At 43.9% G+C, this 15,896-nt stretch overlaps 1 protein-coding gene across 1 annotated transcript in view; it reads left to right on the top strand.

Annotated features, from left to right (window-relative positions):
- The window catches only part of TMC5 (transmembrane channel like 5), a 75,560-nt gene that overhangs the window by 38,863 nt on the left and 20,801 nt on the right, over window positions 1-15,896 (top strand). Inside the window, exons 5-11 of the mRNA XM_045770914.2 lie at window positions 201-290; window positions 5,451-5,550; window positions 8,164-8,251; window positions 8,693-8,941; window positions 11,552-11,703; window positions 13,538-13,682; window positions 14,795-14,950. Coding sequence (XP_045626870.2) covers window positions 201-290; window positions 5,451-5,550; window positions 8,164-8,251; window positions 8,693-8,941; window positions 11,552-11,703; window positions 13,538-13,682; window positions 14,795-14,950 — 980 coding nt within the window. The remainder of the gene's footprint in view (window positions 1-200; window positions 291-5,450; window positions 5,551-8,163; window positions 8,252-8,692; window positions 8,942-11,551; window positions 11,704-13,537; window positions 13,683-14,794; window positions 14,951-15,896) is intronic.

Raw genomic sequence — 15,896 nt, 5'->3', positions numbered from 1 at the left:
TTATATGAAAACCATTGATTGAAGCTGTTTGTACTGAATAGCATGGTTTCCATATTTATATCTTGTTTTCTACCCAAGCACTAAATCATTAGTCTGTTAGGACCTGAAGGTCAAGGTTGAGGTCTTACTGACCATTATGTGTTCAGGAATATCTAGTATGGTGGGATTAATTGGTGATGTCTCCTGCCTCTTCATTCTAGTGAATCCTGCTTATGTGGGTGAAAGTAGCCCCCACCCAGTTTATGGAAACCCACCATTGTCTGGATACGACTGGCACAAGTCACCCCAAGGTAAGGCTTAAATGGGTGCTATACAAAAAAATCAACCTTAGAGAGGAACACGTTCAAGGCAATACAGATAACACTATTTCCTTTTGGCCTCCGTTGTGGTAACTGATACAGTACTTGCTTAATTTACCGTAACGGGGGTTATCTTTAGATAGGCAGAGTTTTTTCAGTTTTTTCTCTCCTAGACATCAAAGTGTCTTCATCAGGACTCTTCTGATTTCATGTGACAGAAACCCAACTCACGTGGGCCCAAGGTGAAATGTACAGGCTCGTGTGGCTGGAAGGACAGGGGGGAAGCGAAGAATTGAAAGTAGAATTACCTTGCAGGACCTAGTACAGAGCTTGGCACATAGTAGATGCTCAGAGATATTTGTTGAATTGATTTATGAATGAGTTAAGGAACAAGAGCCTCTGAGTCTGCATTGATCAAAATTTTTCTGAATAATTTAGAATTATTATGCTGGAGTGTAGGAGCGGTTGGACTGGAGAAAGAATGCTGTGAAATTAGGAAGCTCTGTAAGGATCACTGTGTGTGGTGACGAAGGTATGATCAGAGGCAGAGACTGAGAGATGAAAGGGAAGCAAAAGAGGAGAGAGGCCAGGGGATGCTGAAACTGGGAGGCAAATCTGTGAACAACAAGGAGTAAACCAGCTGATGGGATCCTCTATACAGTAATGCAAATCAAGGGGCCTCATGACCTAAAACCATGTCTCACCTTCTGGCACTCTAGCCGATATGACAGCCTTTAGCCTCATTCTTTTTTTTTTTTTTTTTCAAGCTTTATTTATTTATTTGAGAGAGAGAGAGCAGGAGGAGGGGCAGAGGGAGAGAAAGAGAATCTCAAGCAGACTCCGCACTGAGCACAGAGCCCAACGTGGGCTTTGATCCCACGACCCTGAGATCATGAGCTGAGCTAAAATCCAGAGTTGGAGGTTAAACTGACTGAGTCACCCAGGCACTCCTAGCCTCGTTCTTTAAGAGCCTTCTCAAGGAGAGGTTTATCTTCTACAGGGTTGGGTATTGCTACTTGGGAGGGAAAACCATGAAGGTATAAATGATCACACTCTCCATTCGGTTCCCACTAGAGGAGAAAATGGCTTTAACTACTGAGGAAAGGAAATGGCTTTTAAGTTCATTGGACTGCTCGATCTAGCCAGCCTGAGGTTGGGGCCTCTGGTGAAGGGAGAGTCCCAGAAGGCAGAGAGAATTAAAGAAGTAGAGAACCCAAAGGTGAATCTGGTTTCTTCACCATTTTGCTTTGCATTGGTTTGGATTCTCAAACCATGTAGAATTAGTTGGTGGACAGCCTCCTGATAAGATGTCACTTTGATGGGTTACGCTATGCACCCATGAAGCCCCTGGCACATGGTAGGTACTCATAAATATTCATTTATTTATGAACGAATAAAAGATACATCAGCATCTCATTACGGGAAGGGAAGGGGCCAGGGTGAAGTGATTAAGAGGCCCTGCTTTGGGTCCAGATGGACCTGGGTTTGACTCTCAGCTCTGCTGCTTGCTGGCTTTGTGACTTGAGGCAAATAATCTTTTGGGGCCTCAGTTTTCTTAGCTATAAAATAGGGTTCATTGTTACACATAATATATAGGGTGATTATGAAAATTAAATTATATACTCTAAAGTACTCGGCCTGTAGTAATGGCAGGTATTGTTACCGTTAATTATCATTGATGGGGAGGAGGAGGAAAGTCCTGGCCAATCCTGCCGTTTAATGAGAGTGTGATGAGAGTGGAGGTCAATTTATTTTTGTGCACCTCAGTTTCCCCAACTATTAAATAAATGACACGGCCGAGGTGATTTCTAAATCAGGTCTGTTGGGTAGGAATTGTGTTCAGGTTCTGGCACTGAAATAGCATGGCTTCACAATAAAGGGATTTATTTTTCTCACGTACTGAGATGTGTGGTGGGAGGGGCTTCATAGTTTGTATGGCAGCTCTGCACAGGATGCTGTCAGAACTGAGCTCCTTCGTAGCTTCTTTCTCCATCATCCTTCGCAGCTGAATGTGTGTCCTCTTGTTTTCAAAATGACAGCCTCTGGTGAGGAAGAAGGAGAAATGGTGAAGGGCAAAAAGTGGAACCAGGCAGACTTTCACCTTTTAAAAATCATTCCTGGAAGCTCCATGTCTCACTGACCAGAATGGGGTTACAGGTCCATTGTTAGCCACAAAGGAAGCTAGGAGAATTTTAGCTGAGCCCAGTGCCTACACAGGAAAGGAAGCTTCTGGCAGTATGAGAAAAATGGAGAGTGGATACGGGGGTACAGACAAGTGGTAGGTTGGCTACCCAAGGAAGTCAGGAGATAATAATTGTCTTTCTATAAACCCATCTGGGTTTATATAGGCATGTAAAATTGTAAATATAAAATATAAATTTTAGGCCACAGGTACCAAATTGAAAAGGAAGATCTTGCCCTTTGATTATGAGTCATTTAGAAGAATCTCTGCCTTCTGTTTCTAGAACCCTGTTGTCTTTAATGAAGGATTCTGTTTCCAGTTTCTTACCTAGCTACCAAGACAGAGGTCTCTGCAGGAAAACACACCTCTTCATGAAGAGACCCCTCTGGTATAGATGTAGGGAGTTATGTCGTGATTTGTGTAGGGCTGGCCTTGGCAATCTCATCCTGGTCTTTAAAAACCTGTGAATGGGGCATCTCTCTGTGATTGTCATCACTTTTCCTGGCAGCTCCCAGCAATGCCAGTGTGACTACTCTATGAGGTCTTTGGGAGGCTACTCTGGTGGAGAACAAGTCTGGGAGGAGGCAAGAGATGCTGTCTGATGACCAAGTGAATGAAATCATCATCGAGGTTGAGAATGTTCCATCTGGGGTTGCTCCAGAAAAGACGCTGGTGAACTCAAGCTTCGGCATGGTCTCACGCGTTTCTGACATCGATGTGACAGACTCTCAGAGTTTCAGCTGCCCACATGACAAAAAGAGCAAGCCATTGTTGCGGTTTTCAACATCTTTGAATGGATCATTTTCTCAGACCCTTCATGGCCCAGGAAGTGTGGGCATAGACACTCCTTGTACTTCACATGAAAACATTCAAGGTAGTGAGACGCTGGGAGAAAGGAGTTAGGAAAGGGAGCAAGGAACGCTTCCAAGTTGTCTACAGGATTATTTAGTTTTAAGACATCAAGTAGGTTGAAGTTTGGTAGATGATCTAAGGATGTGACGGACCCAGGAAGGGGTCACCTTGGGAGCATCTAACAGCTAGAAAGGAGTTTACCTTGATCAAGCTCACTTTCTGTGCCCTGCACTCTGCCGAACACTTCCTTTTGCTTAGCCATCGAATTTAGTTTGTCATCGAATTTAGTTTGACTTATTCCCCACACTTTGAGGTAAGCACATTTGCCACTTCCATTTGCTTGATGAGTAAGTTAAATGACCTGGCAGAACCAGGGCTCAAATGCAGCAAGACGCTTTAACCGCTGTCTCGCTTTGGTCCAGTTCCTCCCCCACCCTGGATTCAGCAACATACGATGGCCCTTATTGCCAAGCTCGCCATGAAACCAGGTCTTAGCTGACACTACATCCGGCCTTTCTGTTTCTGAGACCAAACACTGGTTCCTTGTCTGCTGTTTCTGTTCATCCCATCATATTCCAGACATAAAGTACAGCCTCTCTCAGTGATTTCTAGGAGGGAAAGAAATCCATTCACACTAAAGCATTTTGCGGGCTTAGCCCCTTTATTGAAGACTGGGGTATCTCCTCTCATGCTACTGTCTCCCCACATCTCTGTATTCTTTCCTCTTCCTCCTTGTCCTTTCTTCTTCTCTCTTTAGCTGCCCTTCCCTCTCAGGAGAGACACAAATTTCTTGTCTTCAGCAGAGTGACTTGGTGGCCCTCTTTGGGGAATTTCCTTTTCACCTCTACTAGGTCAAATAAAGAGTTCAGCTCAATAACTCAACCAGGGAACAAGCTCGCTCCCTCTGTTGTTGCCCCACTCAAACCCCCAACTGGCTTCCTCACTGTTACAAGATGGTGACTGCAGTTCCAGGCTTCACATGTGTCCTCAAGAACATCCAGAGGAAGAAGGATCTGTCTTTTTCTTGGAGATTTTGTGGGGGGTTTTCAACTTTTTGAAAAGGAAGAAACCTTTTCCAAGAGACTCCTCAGCAGATCACCCGTCACAGAACATTGGCCAACATCTTGTCGCATGCTCATGCCTAATCAGTCACCTGCAAGGATCAGCTTGGACTCATGGGGCTCCCCCTCTGTGCCTGAAGATGGGTCCCACCCTGCAGAAGCTCAGGGACTTGGGAAGGAAGGGGTAGATTCCTAAACAAAATTAGGATTCTATTGAAAAGGAGAAATGGCTGGGGTAGGTGACCCACAGTATCTGCCATGCTCAGTGAAGATGTGAATATGAGTTATTGGGAGAAGATGGGGGAGTTATTCCAGGGGCCAGAAGAGCATATGACAACAGTCAAGAAATATAAAGAAGGTACCTGGGCCTGGAGTGTGGGGGTCAAGAGAAAGTGATTCAGACATTCAAGTAGGGGAGGAGCCTGACCAGATGCAGGGGCTTGTGGCTTCACTGAATGCTTCTTGTCATAGGAAAAAGAAAACTATCAAATTGGAATTGTGTGCAAACATTGTCATTTGCTTTGGCTTTGAGGTTAAAAAGTACACCACGTTGGGGCGGCTGAGTGGCTCAGTCTGTTAAGTGTCCACCTCTTGATCTCAGCTCAGGTCTTGATCTCGGGGTTAAGAGTTCAAGCCCTGCATTGGGCCCCATGCCATGTGTGGAGCCTACTTAAAAAAAAAAAAACCAACCCACGTTGTCTTGTTTTCATTTGTGGCTTGGGGAATCACTGAGTCCATATATTTATTCTTCTTTCCTCGTGTTCTTATAAGAACATGCTTGGGGGCACCTGGGTGGCTCAGTCAGTTAAGCGTCTGCCTTCAGCTCAGGTCATGATCCCAGAGTCCTAGGATAGAGCCCCTTGTCCTGCTCCTGGCTCAGTGGGGAGTCTGCTTCTCCCTTTGCCCTCCCCCAAGTCGTGCACTCACTTTCTCTCTCTTTCAAATAAATAAATAAAATATATATTTAAAAAATTATTGAAGTTCAGTGCCATATTTTTAAATGCTGATATTCTGTGAAAGGAAACAAAATTAAACTCCATTTATTTTCCTCCACAGGACAAAAGTTAATCGCATCTCTGATACCAATGACATCTAGAGACAGAATTAAAGCCATCAGGAGTCAACCAAGAACCATGGAAGAGAAAAGGAACCTTAAGTATGGACCCAAAGCTTTTCTTCCCCAGATTTCACATGAATCTCGGTCTTCTACTTTTGCCCCATCTCAGAAAGATAAGGAAGAGGAACGCCTGGGTGGTATAGTCAGTTGGGTCCATCTCCTGGTTGTGGCTCAGGTTGTGATCTCAGCATTGTGAGATTGAGCCCCACATCAGGCTCCATGCTCAGCGTGGAGTCTGCTCGAGATTCTCTCCCTCTCCCTCTGCTTCTCGCACTTGCTCTCTCTTTCTCTCTCTTTTGAATAAATAAATAGATCTTAAAAAAGAAAGATAAGAAATATATAAATGCAAAAGAAGGGACAATCTTCCTACAGAAGAATTCCAAATAATCTATATAGATGCTCCTCTCTCCTCTACCTGGAGTGTGGGCTGTGCTTAGTGATGGGCTTTCAAAGGGTAGAGCATGGGAAGTGAGGGAGAGTAACTTTCCAGTGACGAGGTCTAGCCCACACTCCCTTGGCCAGGTGATCAAGGTTAGCAACCCCAGAGATAAGTGGTTAGAAGAGCACATCCCCTCTGTGGTACTCACTCCTAAAGACAATAACCCCAGTATGACCAAAGAAAAAAATCAGGCAGACCCCAATGGAGGGACATTCTACAAAATACCTGACCTGTACTCCTCAAAATTACCAAGGACATCAAATATAAGGGAAGTCAAAAAAACTGTCAGAAAAACTAAATGGAATGGGTGATGGGGTCCTAGAATAGAACATGGCATTGGTGGAAGAAAGAGTGAAATCAGAATAGTGTGGAGTTTAGGTACTTGTATATGTGCTAATGTTGGTTTTTTTAGTTTTGACAACTACCATGGAAATGTAAGGTGTTGGGGTACCTGGGTGGCTCAGTAGCCTGGGCCTCCGACTCTTGATTTCAGCTCAGGTCATCGTCTGAGGGTCATGAGATCGAGCCCCACTTTGGGCTCCGCAATGAGCATGGTCTGCTTAAGGTTTCTCTCTCTCCCTCTCCCTCTCCCTCTGCCACTCCCCATTCCCTCTCTAAAAAAAAAAAAAAAAAAAAAAAAGAAAGAAATGTAAGATGTTAATAGGAGAAAATAGTGAATAGTGTATAGGAATTTTCTGTACTGTTTTTGCAACTTCTTTGTAAATCTCAAATTACTCTAAAATTCAAAGTTTAGTGGAAAGAGAAAAAGAAAAAAAGTCTGGAGAAGCTTTCTAAGGGCAAGAATTTAAAAAAAGAGGGGCGCCTGGGTGGCACAGCAGTTAAGCGTCTGCCTTCGGCTCGGCGTGATCCCGGCGTTATGGGATCGAGCCCCACATCAGGCTCCTCCGCTAGGAGCCTGCTTCTTCCTCTCCCACTCCCCCTGCCTGTGTTCCCTCTCTCGCTGGCTGTCTCTATCTCTGTCGAATAAATAAATAAAATCTTTAAAAAAAAAGAATTTAAAAAAAAAGAGAGAGAGAGAGCAAGAGTTAAGAATGAGGGCTGTTTTAGCTGTCAGACTTCATATTTACTGTTCCTCATCCTTTTTCTTTTACAATTTGTACTCTTGGTAGAAACTAGTGGAGTGGATGCAACAATTGCTAATAAATAATTCAACGATGCAATTATTCTGTGGCTGCAAAGATAACTTACAAAGTCTGGGGGAGATGGATTTGTCAACAAGTAACTTACACATGAGAAAAAGGAAATCAGGCCAAATCAAGGTAGTGGTGGCAGGACTAGCTAGAGTGATACAGGCTGCTTGGGCAAAGCAGGAGGGCATGTGAGCTGACCCTCGGAAGACGGTGATGTGGGGTTGGACAAAGAAAACCAGAAAAGAACCAGAGCAAGGTAGATTCAATGAATTCATGGAAAGGTGAAGAATCCAACTGTGGCTGGATCTTTCTGAAAGCAGTCTTCCATTTCAAACTCTGCATGGCTGCCTCTGTCACAGGGTAAGGGCCTTATAAGGGCCCCAAAGACTTTACAGCAGGATTTTTTAACCGCAGTATGACCGGTATTGGGGGATGGATCATTCTCTGTTGTGGGGTTCTGTCCAGTTCATTGTAGGGGGTTTAGCACATCCTTGCCTTCTACCCACTAGATGTTCGTAGCAAACCTCTCTCCCCCAGAGTTTGACAACCAAAAATATTTCCAGACATTGCCAAATGTCCCTTGGGGGGCAAAATCTCCCCAAGTTGAGGACCACTGACTTATAGGACCCTTCCCCTCCCCCTGCAATATCTATCACTCAACCTCTCTTCCCCCTGTTCATTCCATTTTAGCCATCCCAGCCTCTTTGGGGTCCCACCATTGGCTGTTCCCTATGCATGCAACAATCCCTTATCCATACAACTAACCCCTCCCCTCCTTCAAGGCTTTGCTCGAATATTATAGCACAGTCCCCATTCCAGCATTTCCCATTTCCTTACCTGCTCTATTTTCCTTTTTCTTTTCCATAGTACACCTCTTATTTATTGTTTACTGTCTTTCTCTCCCAACTAGGGGAGATGTCTGCTCCATGAGCTGGGGAAATCATTCTCTTTTGGCTCACTATGTGGGTTGTGCCTAGCACATCATCGGCACTCAGTAAATATTTTGGGAACGAAATCATTACAGCATGGGTGTCTCTCCCTTTCTTCTGCCATTCCCCACAGGAAAATGGTTGACAAAGAGAAAAGTAAGCAGTCCCGTCGAATGCTTGAGCTCAACTGCTGTGCTCAGTGTCTAAACTCCATTTCACGGGTAAGAGGCCTTTATTGCAGTCAATAAAATGGGCATAACAAGAGGGTAAAAACAGGGAGGTGGCAGAGTGGGAATGAAAGGGACCCAAGGGGAAGAGAACCCAAAATTCAGGGCTCTTTCATTGAAAGCCATAGAAATTGGGTCAGTTTAGATGCAGACAAAACAGGTGGGCATGCAAAGAACTAAGAGGTTGCTGAGTTATTTGGACAGCTGAGCTGTTGTGAGTGTCACCTTCGACAGCAAACCTGGGGAGGTAATAATAGCACTCACCTTGAAGAGTGGTCCCGCAGATGAAATGAGATAACATTTACAAACACGCTGAGTACATACCTGGTATGTTACAATGCTCTAGACACAGTGGCCGGTTTTGCTCTTATGGGACCTGCTCAGTAGGTGTTTGTTGAAGGAATGTCAAGCCGCATGCTTGGTGTCTTACCCCAGGTGTACCGGAGATCTAAGAACAGCCTATCAGAACTGCTCGATTCCGTCAGCCTATGGCAGAAGACGTTGAAGGTCATCGGAGGCAAGTTTGGAACCAGCGTCCTCTCCTATTTTAACTTTCTGAAGTGGCTTTTGAAGTTCAACATTTTCTCGTTCATTGTGACCTTCAGTTTTATCACAATCCCTCAGTTTACCGTGGCTGAGAAGAACACCCTCCAGTTCACCGGACTGGAGTTTTTCACTGGGGCGGTAAGTCTTTAATTTTGCCCACCTGGAGTTCACCAGCTGGGAACCCCCTGGGCATACCTTGCCAGACCTCTCACTTTGCCTGGGAGTCAAATGATAGGGGCAGTGGGACTTTACTTATTTGTTTGTTTGTGTATTTTAAAGATTTATTTATTTATTTATTTATTTATTTGAGAGAGAGAGAGAGAGAGAGAGAGAGGGAGAAGGTGGGGGAACAGCAGAGGGAGAGGGAGAGAGAGAATCTGAAGCAGACTCCCTGCTGAGTGCAGAGCCTGACACAGGACCCTGGATTCATGACCTGAGCTGAAATCAAGAATCAGACACTTAAGGGACTGAGCCACCCAGGTGCCCTGAAAGTGGGGCTTTAAAATGTGTTTCTTTTTCTCAAAGTAACATACACACAACACAGTAGACTTTCTGTCTTTAGAGGTAACCATATTAATAGTTTATGTTGTTCACTATCTCCTTTTCTGTGCACATACGGACACACACACGCACACACGCATATACACATGTAAATATGCATCCCTTTCTTTTGTTTTTTTAACAAAAGATGAATTATTCATATATACCACCTATGACTTGCTTTCTTTCACCCGCTCTGTGGTAGACATCTCGTATTGGTGTTCATAGAGCTACACTTTCTTTCTTATTTTTCTTTCTACAAAATACAATGCTCCTTTTGAAAGGTTCCTACTGGAGAAGAGAGCAAACTTTAAGTGAAAGTCCATATTAGCCTTTTTCCCTTGTCTAATGCCCCAGCTCAGAGCCTATCTTTGTCCACTGTTTTCTTTCTATATGGACAGAGATAGACAGGTATGTACAAACATATGCAGTTAGATAATTAAGTCAATACGTAAGTAGATAGGTAAGCATTTAAAAAAAAAAAAAGATGGGGTCCTGGGTGGCTCAGTCGGTTAAGTGTCTGCCTTTGGCTCAGGGCATAATCTCAGGGTCCTAGGATCGAGCCCCTACGATCGAGCCCCGTGTCAGGCTCCCTGTTCAGCAGGGAGTCTGCTTCTCCTTCTCCCTTTGCCTCTCCCCCCAATTGTGCACGAACTCTCTCTCTTAAATAAATAAATAAAATCTTTTAAAATTAAAAAAAAAAGAAAACAAATTACTACAGGTCTTATTTTGCAACATTTTTTGCTTCACTGTGTACCTTGAGCATCTATATAGATCCACAGTATCCTTTTTAACAGCAGCCGTAACTTATTTGCCCAGCTCCCTACTGAGAGACATATGGTCCCTGTCTTGTGAGTTTACCTTCTAGAAAAGATTTCTGCCATTGGGATTCTGTAGACCAGGGATTGACAAACTACAGGCAGGGCCAAATGTGGCCTGCCACCTGTTTCTACATTTTTAAATGGTTGAAAAAAAAAAAACCAAAACAAGGATAACATTTTGTGAAACATGAAAATTATACATGAAATTCAAATTTGTGCCGATAAATAAAATCCTTTTGGAACATGGCCACATCCCTTGGTTTATGTGTCTGCGATGCCTTCCTGCTATGGTGGCCGAGTGGAGCTGTTGCTCTAGCTGCCAAGCCAAAGAGATTTACTGTCTAGCTCTTTACGGAGCCCAACACAGGGCTTGAACTCACAACCCTGAGAGTCAAGACCTACGCTGAGAACAGTCAGATGTTTAACCGACTGAGCCACCCAGGAGCCCCTGATGTATATTTTTTATATTTGTATATATGAAACATTTTATTATGGAAAATTTTAAACCCATAGGAAAATAAACAGTAGTTAAGTAAACGTTCATATTAATCACTACATAGGTTTTTAAATTGTTAATATTTTGCCATATTGTTTTATCTTACTAGTTTTTGGAAGCATTTTACAATAAATTACAGACATCAGGACATTTTACACCAAACTTCTTCAACATGCATCTCTGAAAAATAAGGACACTTTCTGCAGTTCTTACACCTAGCAAAATTAAAAAAATAATATTATCTAAAATCCAAACCATATTCAAATTTTCCCAGTTGTCCCGTAGCTTGCTCGTTCAGACCAGGATCTAGTTAAGGCCCATACTTTGTATTTGCTTGCATTTTCTCTGAATTCTCAATTAATCTAGAATGATCTCTCCAGACACAACCCCCTTTTTTCTTGACATTGGCTTGTTGCAGAAATCAGGCCAGTTGTCATGCAGACACCAATGTCCTACCTTCTGGAATTGTCTGATTGTTTCCTTATGGTCTCTTTGATTTATTCCTCTGGCCTCTTATTTCCTGTAAACTGAAATTTAGACCTAATGCCTTGATTCCTTTCTATGTTTGACCATACTACTTAACAGGTGACAGGGGCCCATACTGGCTGGCTGTCCTGGTTTTAGCCATGTCTTGTTTGATCACTGTTTCAGGTGGTGACAACTAGGTCCCTCCATCGTAAGGAGGGTTTGAGAGTCCTTTCCAACTCGAAGAGCCTAGTGATAAAATGTCTACATTCTCAGTGGCCTTGGGTGTCCTTTCCCTGCAAACAAAATGTCTAAACTGACTGATGCAAGTTTTTTTGCAGAGGGGAAAGATGCACTGTGCTGATTGACCATAGTCACTGTTTTCTTGGTAGACCCACCTGACCTAGAGTTTATTGTCACTTTCAGGGTTATTTTGGAAACACAGTGATGTACTATGGCTTTTACACCAATTCTACGATCCGGCACAGGAACGGTGGGGCATCCTACAACATGCAGCTGGCCTACCTCTTCACAATCGGAGCGTGTTTGATCGTCTGTTTTTTCAGTTTGCTATACAGGTATGGAGCATTTGCATTTCTTGATTCTAAGCTCTGTTTAGATTGAGGTAAAATCAAGAGACTCAAAAGTTACCCAGGAAACAGTGTCTCTGCAATTTTGACTTCCTACTGCTGTCTGATCATTCCTGTTTTATTTATTTATTTTTAAGATGTTATTTATTTACTTGACAGAGAGAGAGAGCACAAGTCGGCAGAGGGGTAGACAGAGTGGGAGAAGCAGGCTCCCGCTGAGCAGGGAGCCCGACGCAGGGCTCGATCCCAGGACCCTGAGATCATGACTTAAGCCAAAGGCAGATGCTTAACTGACTGAGCCCCCCGGGGTGCCCCTGATCATTCCTGTTTTAAAACACAGACTAACATAATATAATAAAAAATATTATTATAAAAAAAGAATTAAATAGGGTATTGAGAACCAATTAAAAAAAATAAAATAAAACACAGACTATACGTTTTGATAAAGAATAGAGGTTTTTGTGTGTTTTCAAAGAAATTGTTTTCTCAAGTTCTGGAGGCTAGAAGTCTAAGATCAAGGTGTTGTCGAGTTGGTTTCTTCCCAGGCCTCTGTCCTTGGTGTATGGATGGCTGCCTTCTCACTGTGACCTCACACAGTCTTCCCTCAATGCATGTCTGAGTCTTAATCTCCTCTTCTTATAAGGACACCAGTCATCTTGGATGAGGTCCACCTTGACGACCTCATTTTAACAAAATTACCTCTGTAAAGACCCTATTTCCAAATACTCTTGCATTCTGAGGTACTGGGGGTTAGGACTTCAACATACGAACTTTTAGGGTATTCAGTCCAGCCCGTAACAACCTCAGAGCCAGCACCATAGCTTGAAGTAAAGTGAGATTTCATTTTGTTCTATTTTATTCAAACTAGGAAATGTTTCTTAAGCTGCTGTTAAGTCCGTGGTGGCAAATTTTGGAGAGGTAGTGTCATTTTACACAGCACTTTTTACGTGTCAGGCTCAGTGCTAAGTGCCTCCTGGGCTGATTTTTCACTGAGCCCTGCTAACGTTGCTGTGATAATAGCATCTGCCTTGATAAAGTGCTTACTGTAACTGCTACATTGCCTCTCGTGGTGGGCTGAACAGTGCCCCCCACCTCCCAGAGATGTCAGGTCCTAGTCCCCAGAACCTGTGAATATGTTACCTTACCTGGCAAGGGGGACTTTGCAGATGTGACTAAATTAAGGATTTTAAAATGGGCCAGTTAATCATAAGTGGCCTTATAAGTGGGAGGCAGAAGGGTCAAAATCAGAGAGGCTAGGAGATGCTGTTCTCCTGGCCTTGAAGATGGGAGGGGCCGTAAGCCGAGGAATGCAGGCAGCCTTTAGAAGCTGGAAAAGGCAGGGGAACAGATTTTCCCCCAAAGCATCCAGAAGGAACACAGCTCTGCCAACACCTTGAATTTAGAACCATTTTCTGACTTCTGACTTCCAGTAAGAGAATACATATGTGTTGTTTTTAAGCCCCTAAGTTTGGGTCAGTTTGGTGCTGCAGCAAGCAAAAACTCATACAATTCTCATAAAAGCTCTGTGAGTGGGTCCTATTATTATCCCCATTGTATAGATGTGGAAACTGAGGCTCATAGCAGTTAAAACAACAAAGATTCCCCCAGGTGGCGATCCAGGATAGTCAGCCAGGCCTGTCAGATCTTGAAGCCAGTGCTCTTAACCATTATGTCTGAGATCACACTGTTCCAGTAGATCCTGGGGCTGGCTCTGCCGTGTTTCCTTTCCCTGTTAATGATCGGACTTTCTTTTGCTTAATTCCTGCGCTCCCCAATGCCTGCTCCAATCACCCTTGAGTATTTTGGTTTCTGCTTTCCCCAGCATGGCCAGGTATTTCCGGAACAACTTCATTAACCCCCACATTTACTCCAGAGGAATCGCTAAACTGATTTTCTGTTGGGACTTCACCATCACTCACGAAACAGCTGTCAAGCTGAAACAGAAGAATCTTAGCACTGAAATAAGGGTAAGGCGAGCTTGCTTTACACAACACCTTCCCAAACCAGCTTCCTTTAGTATGTCCGTAACTTTTCTTAAAGTAATAATGATTTTTTTCTTGTGGTCCATGAGCATGGCAAAAAAAAAAAAAAAAAAAAAAAAAAAAGGAAGAAAATAAAAAAGAAACAAACAGAACCAGAAACACCTAAAGATACTTATAATGCCCAGTGCTGCCGATGGTTTAGAGAATGAACCTTTTCACAAGCCCTGGTGGCTCTGTAGTTGGTACACATTTACTGGAGGGCAGTTGAAGGATTTATGTCAAAACGTTAAGTGTAAATTCTTCTTGACCTCACAGTTTCCAGTTTAACCTTTTTTCCAGTGGTTTTCAACTCGGGACAGTGTTGCCCCTTAGGGGACATAGGATAATATCTGGAGACTTTCCTGATGGTCACAGTGAGGGGGTGGGTGCTACTGGTGTCTAGTGGGTGGAGGCCTGAATTGCTAAACATCCTGCAATACACAGGAAAGTTGTCACAACACAGAATAAGGGCTGAAAAATGTTACTAAAGCCAAGGTTGAGAAACCCTGGTTTGTAGGAGAAAACTTATTAAAAAGAAAGAGGGGAAAAAACGAAAAACCCCATAAACAAACAAAAAAAACCCCAAGCCCAGACTCTTAAATACAGAGAACAAACTGGTGGTTCCCAGAGGGGAGCTGGGTGGGGGGATGGGTGAAACAGGAAAAAAAAAAAAAAAAACCAAGCAGAATTTATAAGCAAAGGAGTTTTGACAAGAGGTTTGAAGTTGCTGACTTCTTGGTGTAGATACCAAGCCTTATTCTTCAAAAAAGAGTTTCATGACTTCAAAGCACTTTCCCCAAGAGCACGGTCCCAATCTGTTGGTCCCATCTGTTCCTCTAAGATAGAAAAGGGGTTTGACGCCGTGATGGGGGTTCTTGGTCCATTTGAGATTTTCCCATGGGTCTCTCATAATCCGTGTCCAACGTGAGCTTTCCCCTTTCTTTCTTCTGTGGATCTGGGGTGGGTTTGTGTCTCGGAGTGGCAAGCATTCACCCGGAGAGTCTTTGCTAACGGTGGAGAGGGTACTGTGGGCCAACTTGACTTCCTTGTGTTTGTAGGAAAACCTGTCAGAAATCCTTCAGGAGAATGTCAAGTTAACGCTCAGTCAGCAGCTGATCCGCTTCTCTGCCCACCTGGCGGCCTGGGTTGTCTCTACTGGAGTGGCGGTTGCCTGCTGTGTCGCTGTTTATTACCTGGCTGAGAACAACTCAGAGGTAACCACAGAGGCAGAAGCCCCAGGGTCCAGAGCACAGAACGAGGTGGAGGGGTGGGGTGGGATGCTGGAGGGGAGAGCAGTGTAGAGCTGCTACTCAAACCAGACTCCGTGGCCAGCAGTGTTGACATCGCTGGAACCTCATGAAAAAATGCAGAATCTTGGGGCCCTCCCTCGGCCCACGGACTCAGAATCTATCTTTGCCGTGTCCCCAGGTGATGTGTGTGCACACCTTGGAGTGAGAAGCTCTGGGCTAGTGGAGAGATGGGCACTTGGACCACAGACCTGGGATCTGGGATTTCTTCCTTCATTATTATATCCCTTATGCCTCCCACTGCCCCTGGCACCGAGTAGATACTCAGCAAGTATTGTGATCTGATGGACTGTCGTGAATGATTTAACCTTTCTGATCCCTGTATTCCTCACTTGCAAAACCGGAATGATCGTACCTGGCTTTGTAGGTGTGTGGTCAGGACCAGAGAAAGTTATGTGAAGAGTCGACTCAGTGTCCAGTACTGTGCGTGATGAAGGAATGTTAGCTTTTTTTTCTTTTTTTCCTAATGGTGTGAACTCAGAGACTAATTAGCTGGGTGATCTGGGCAAAGTACTGTTTTTCTGTAGGTTTTGGTTTTCAAATCCCCTGGAAAATGGGGCTGATTGTAGCCAGTTTGCTGATCTCTAGAATTGTGGTACAGATTGGTCTGATTATGTCACTTTCTTTAATGGCTTCCTGTTACCCTCAATATAAAATCTATCCTCCATGGCATGATTGACAGATCTTATATGATCTGACCCCTGCCCACATCTCTAGTCTCAACACCCCACAACTACCCATGTCCTATACTCCAGCAACACTACATGCTGAACTGAACGCAGTTCCCTGAATACACCATGCCTTTCCTTATTTCTAGGTGGGAAATGTGCAGTTCATTTTCCAACCCACTTTC

The sequence above is a fragment of the Ursus americanus genome, chromosome 2 (genome assembly GCF_024610735.1).
Source record: "Ursus americanus isolate L20-20 chromosome 2, mUrsAme1.1.p, whole genome shotgun sequence".
NCBI classification, from domain to species: Eukaryota; Metazoa; Chordata; class Mammalia; order Carnivora; family Ursidae; genus Ursus; species Ursus americanus.
The sequence above is the reverse complement of the archived record's forward strand: the minus strand, read 5'-3'. Positions and strand labels throughout refer to the sequence as shown.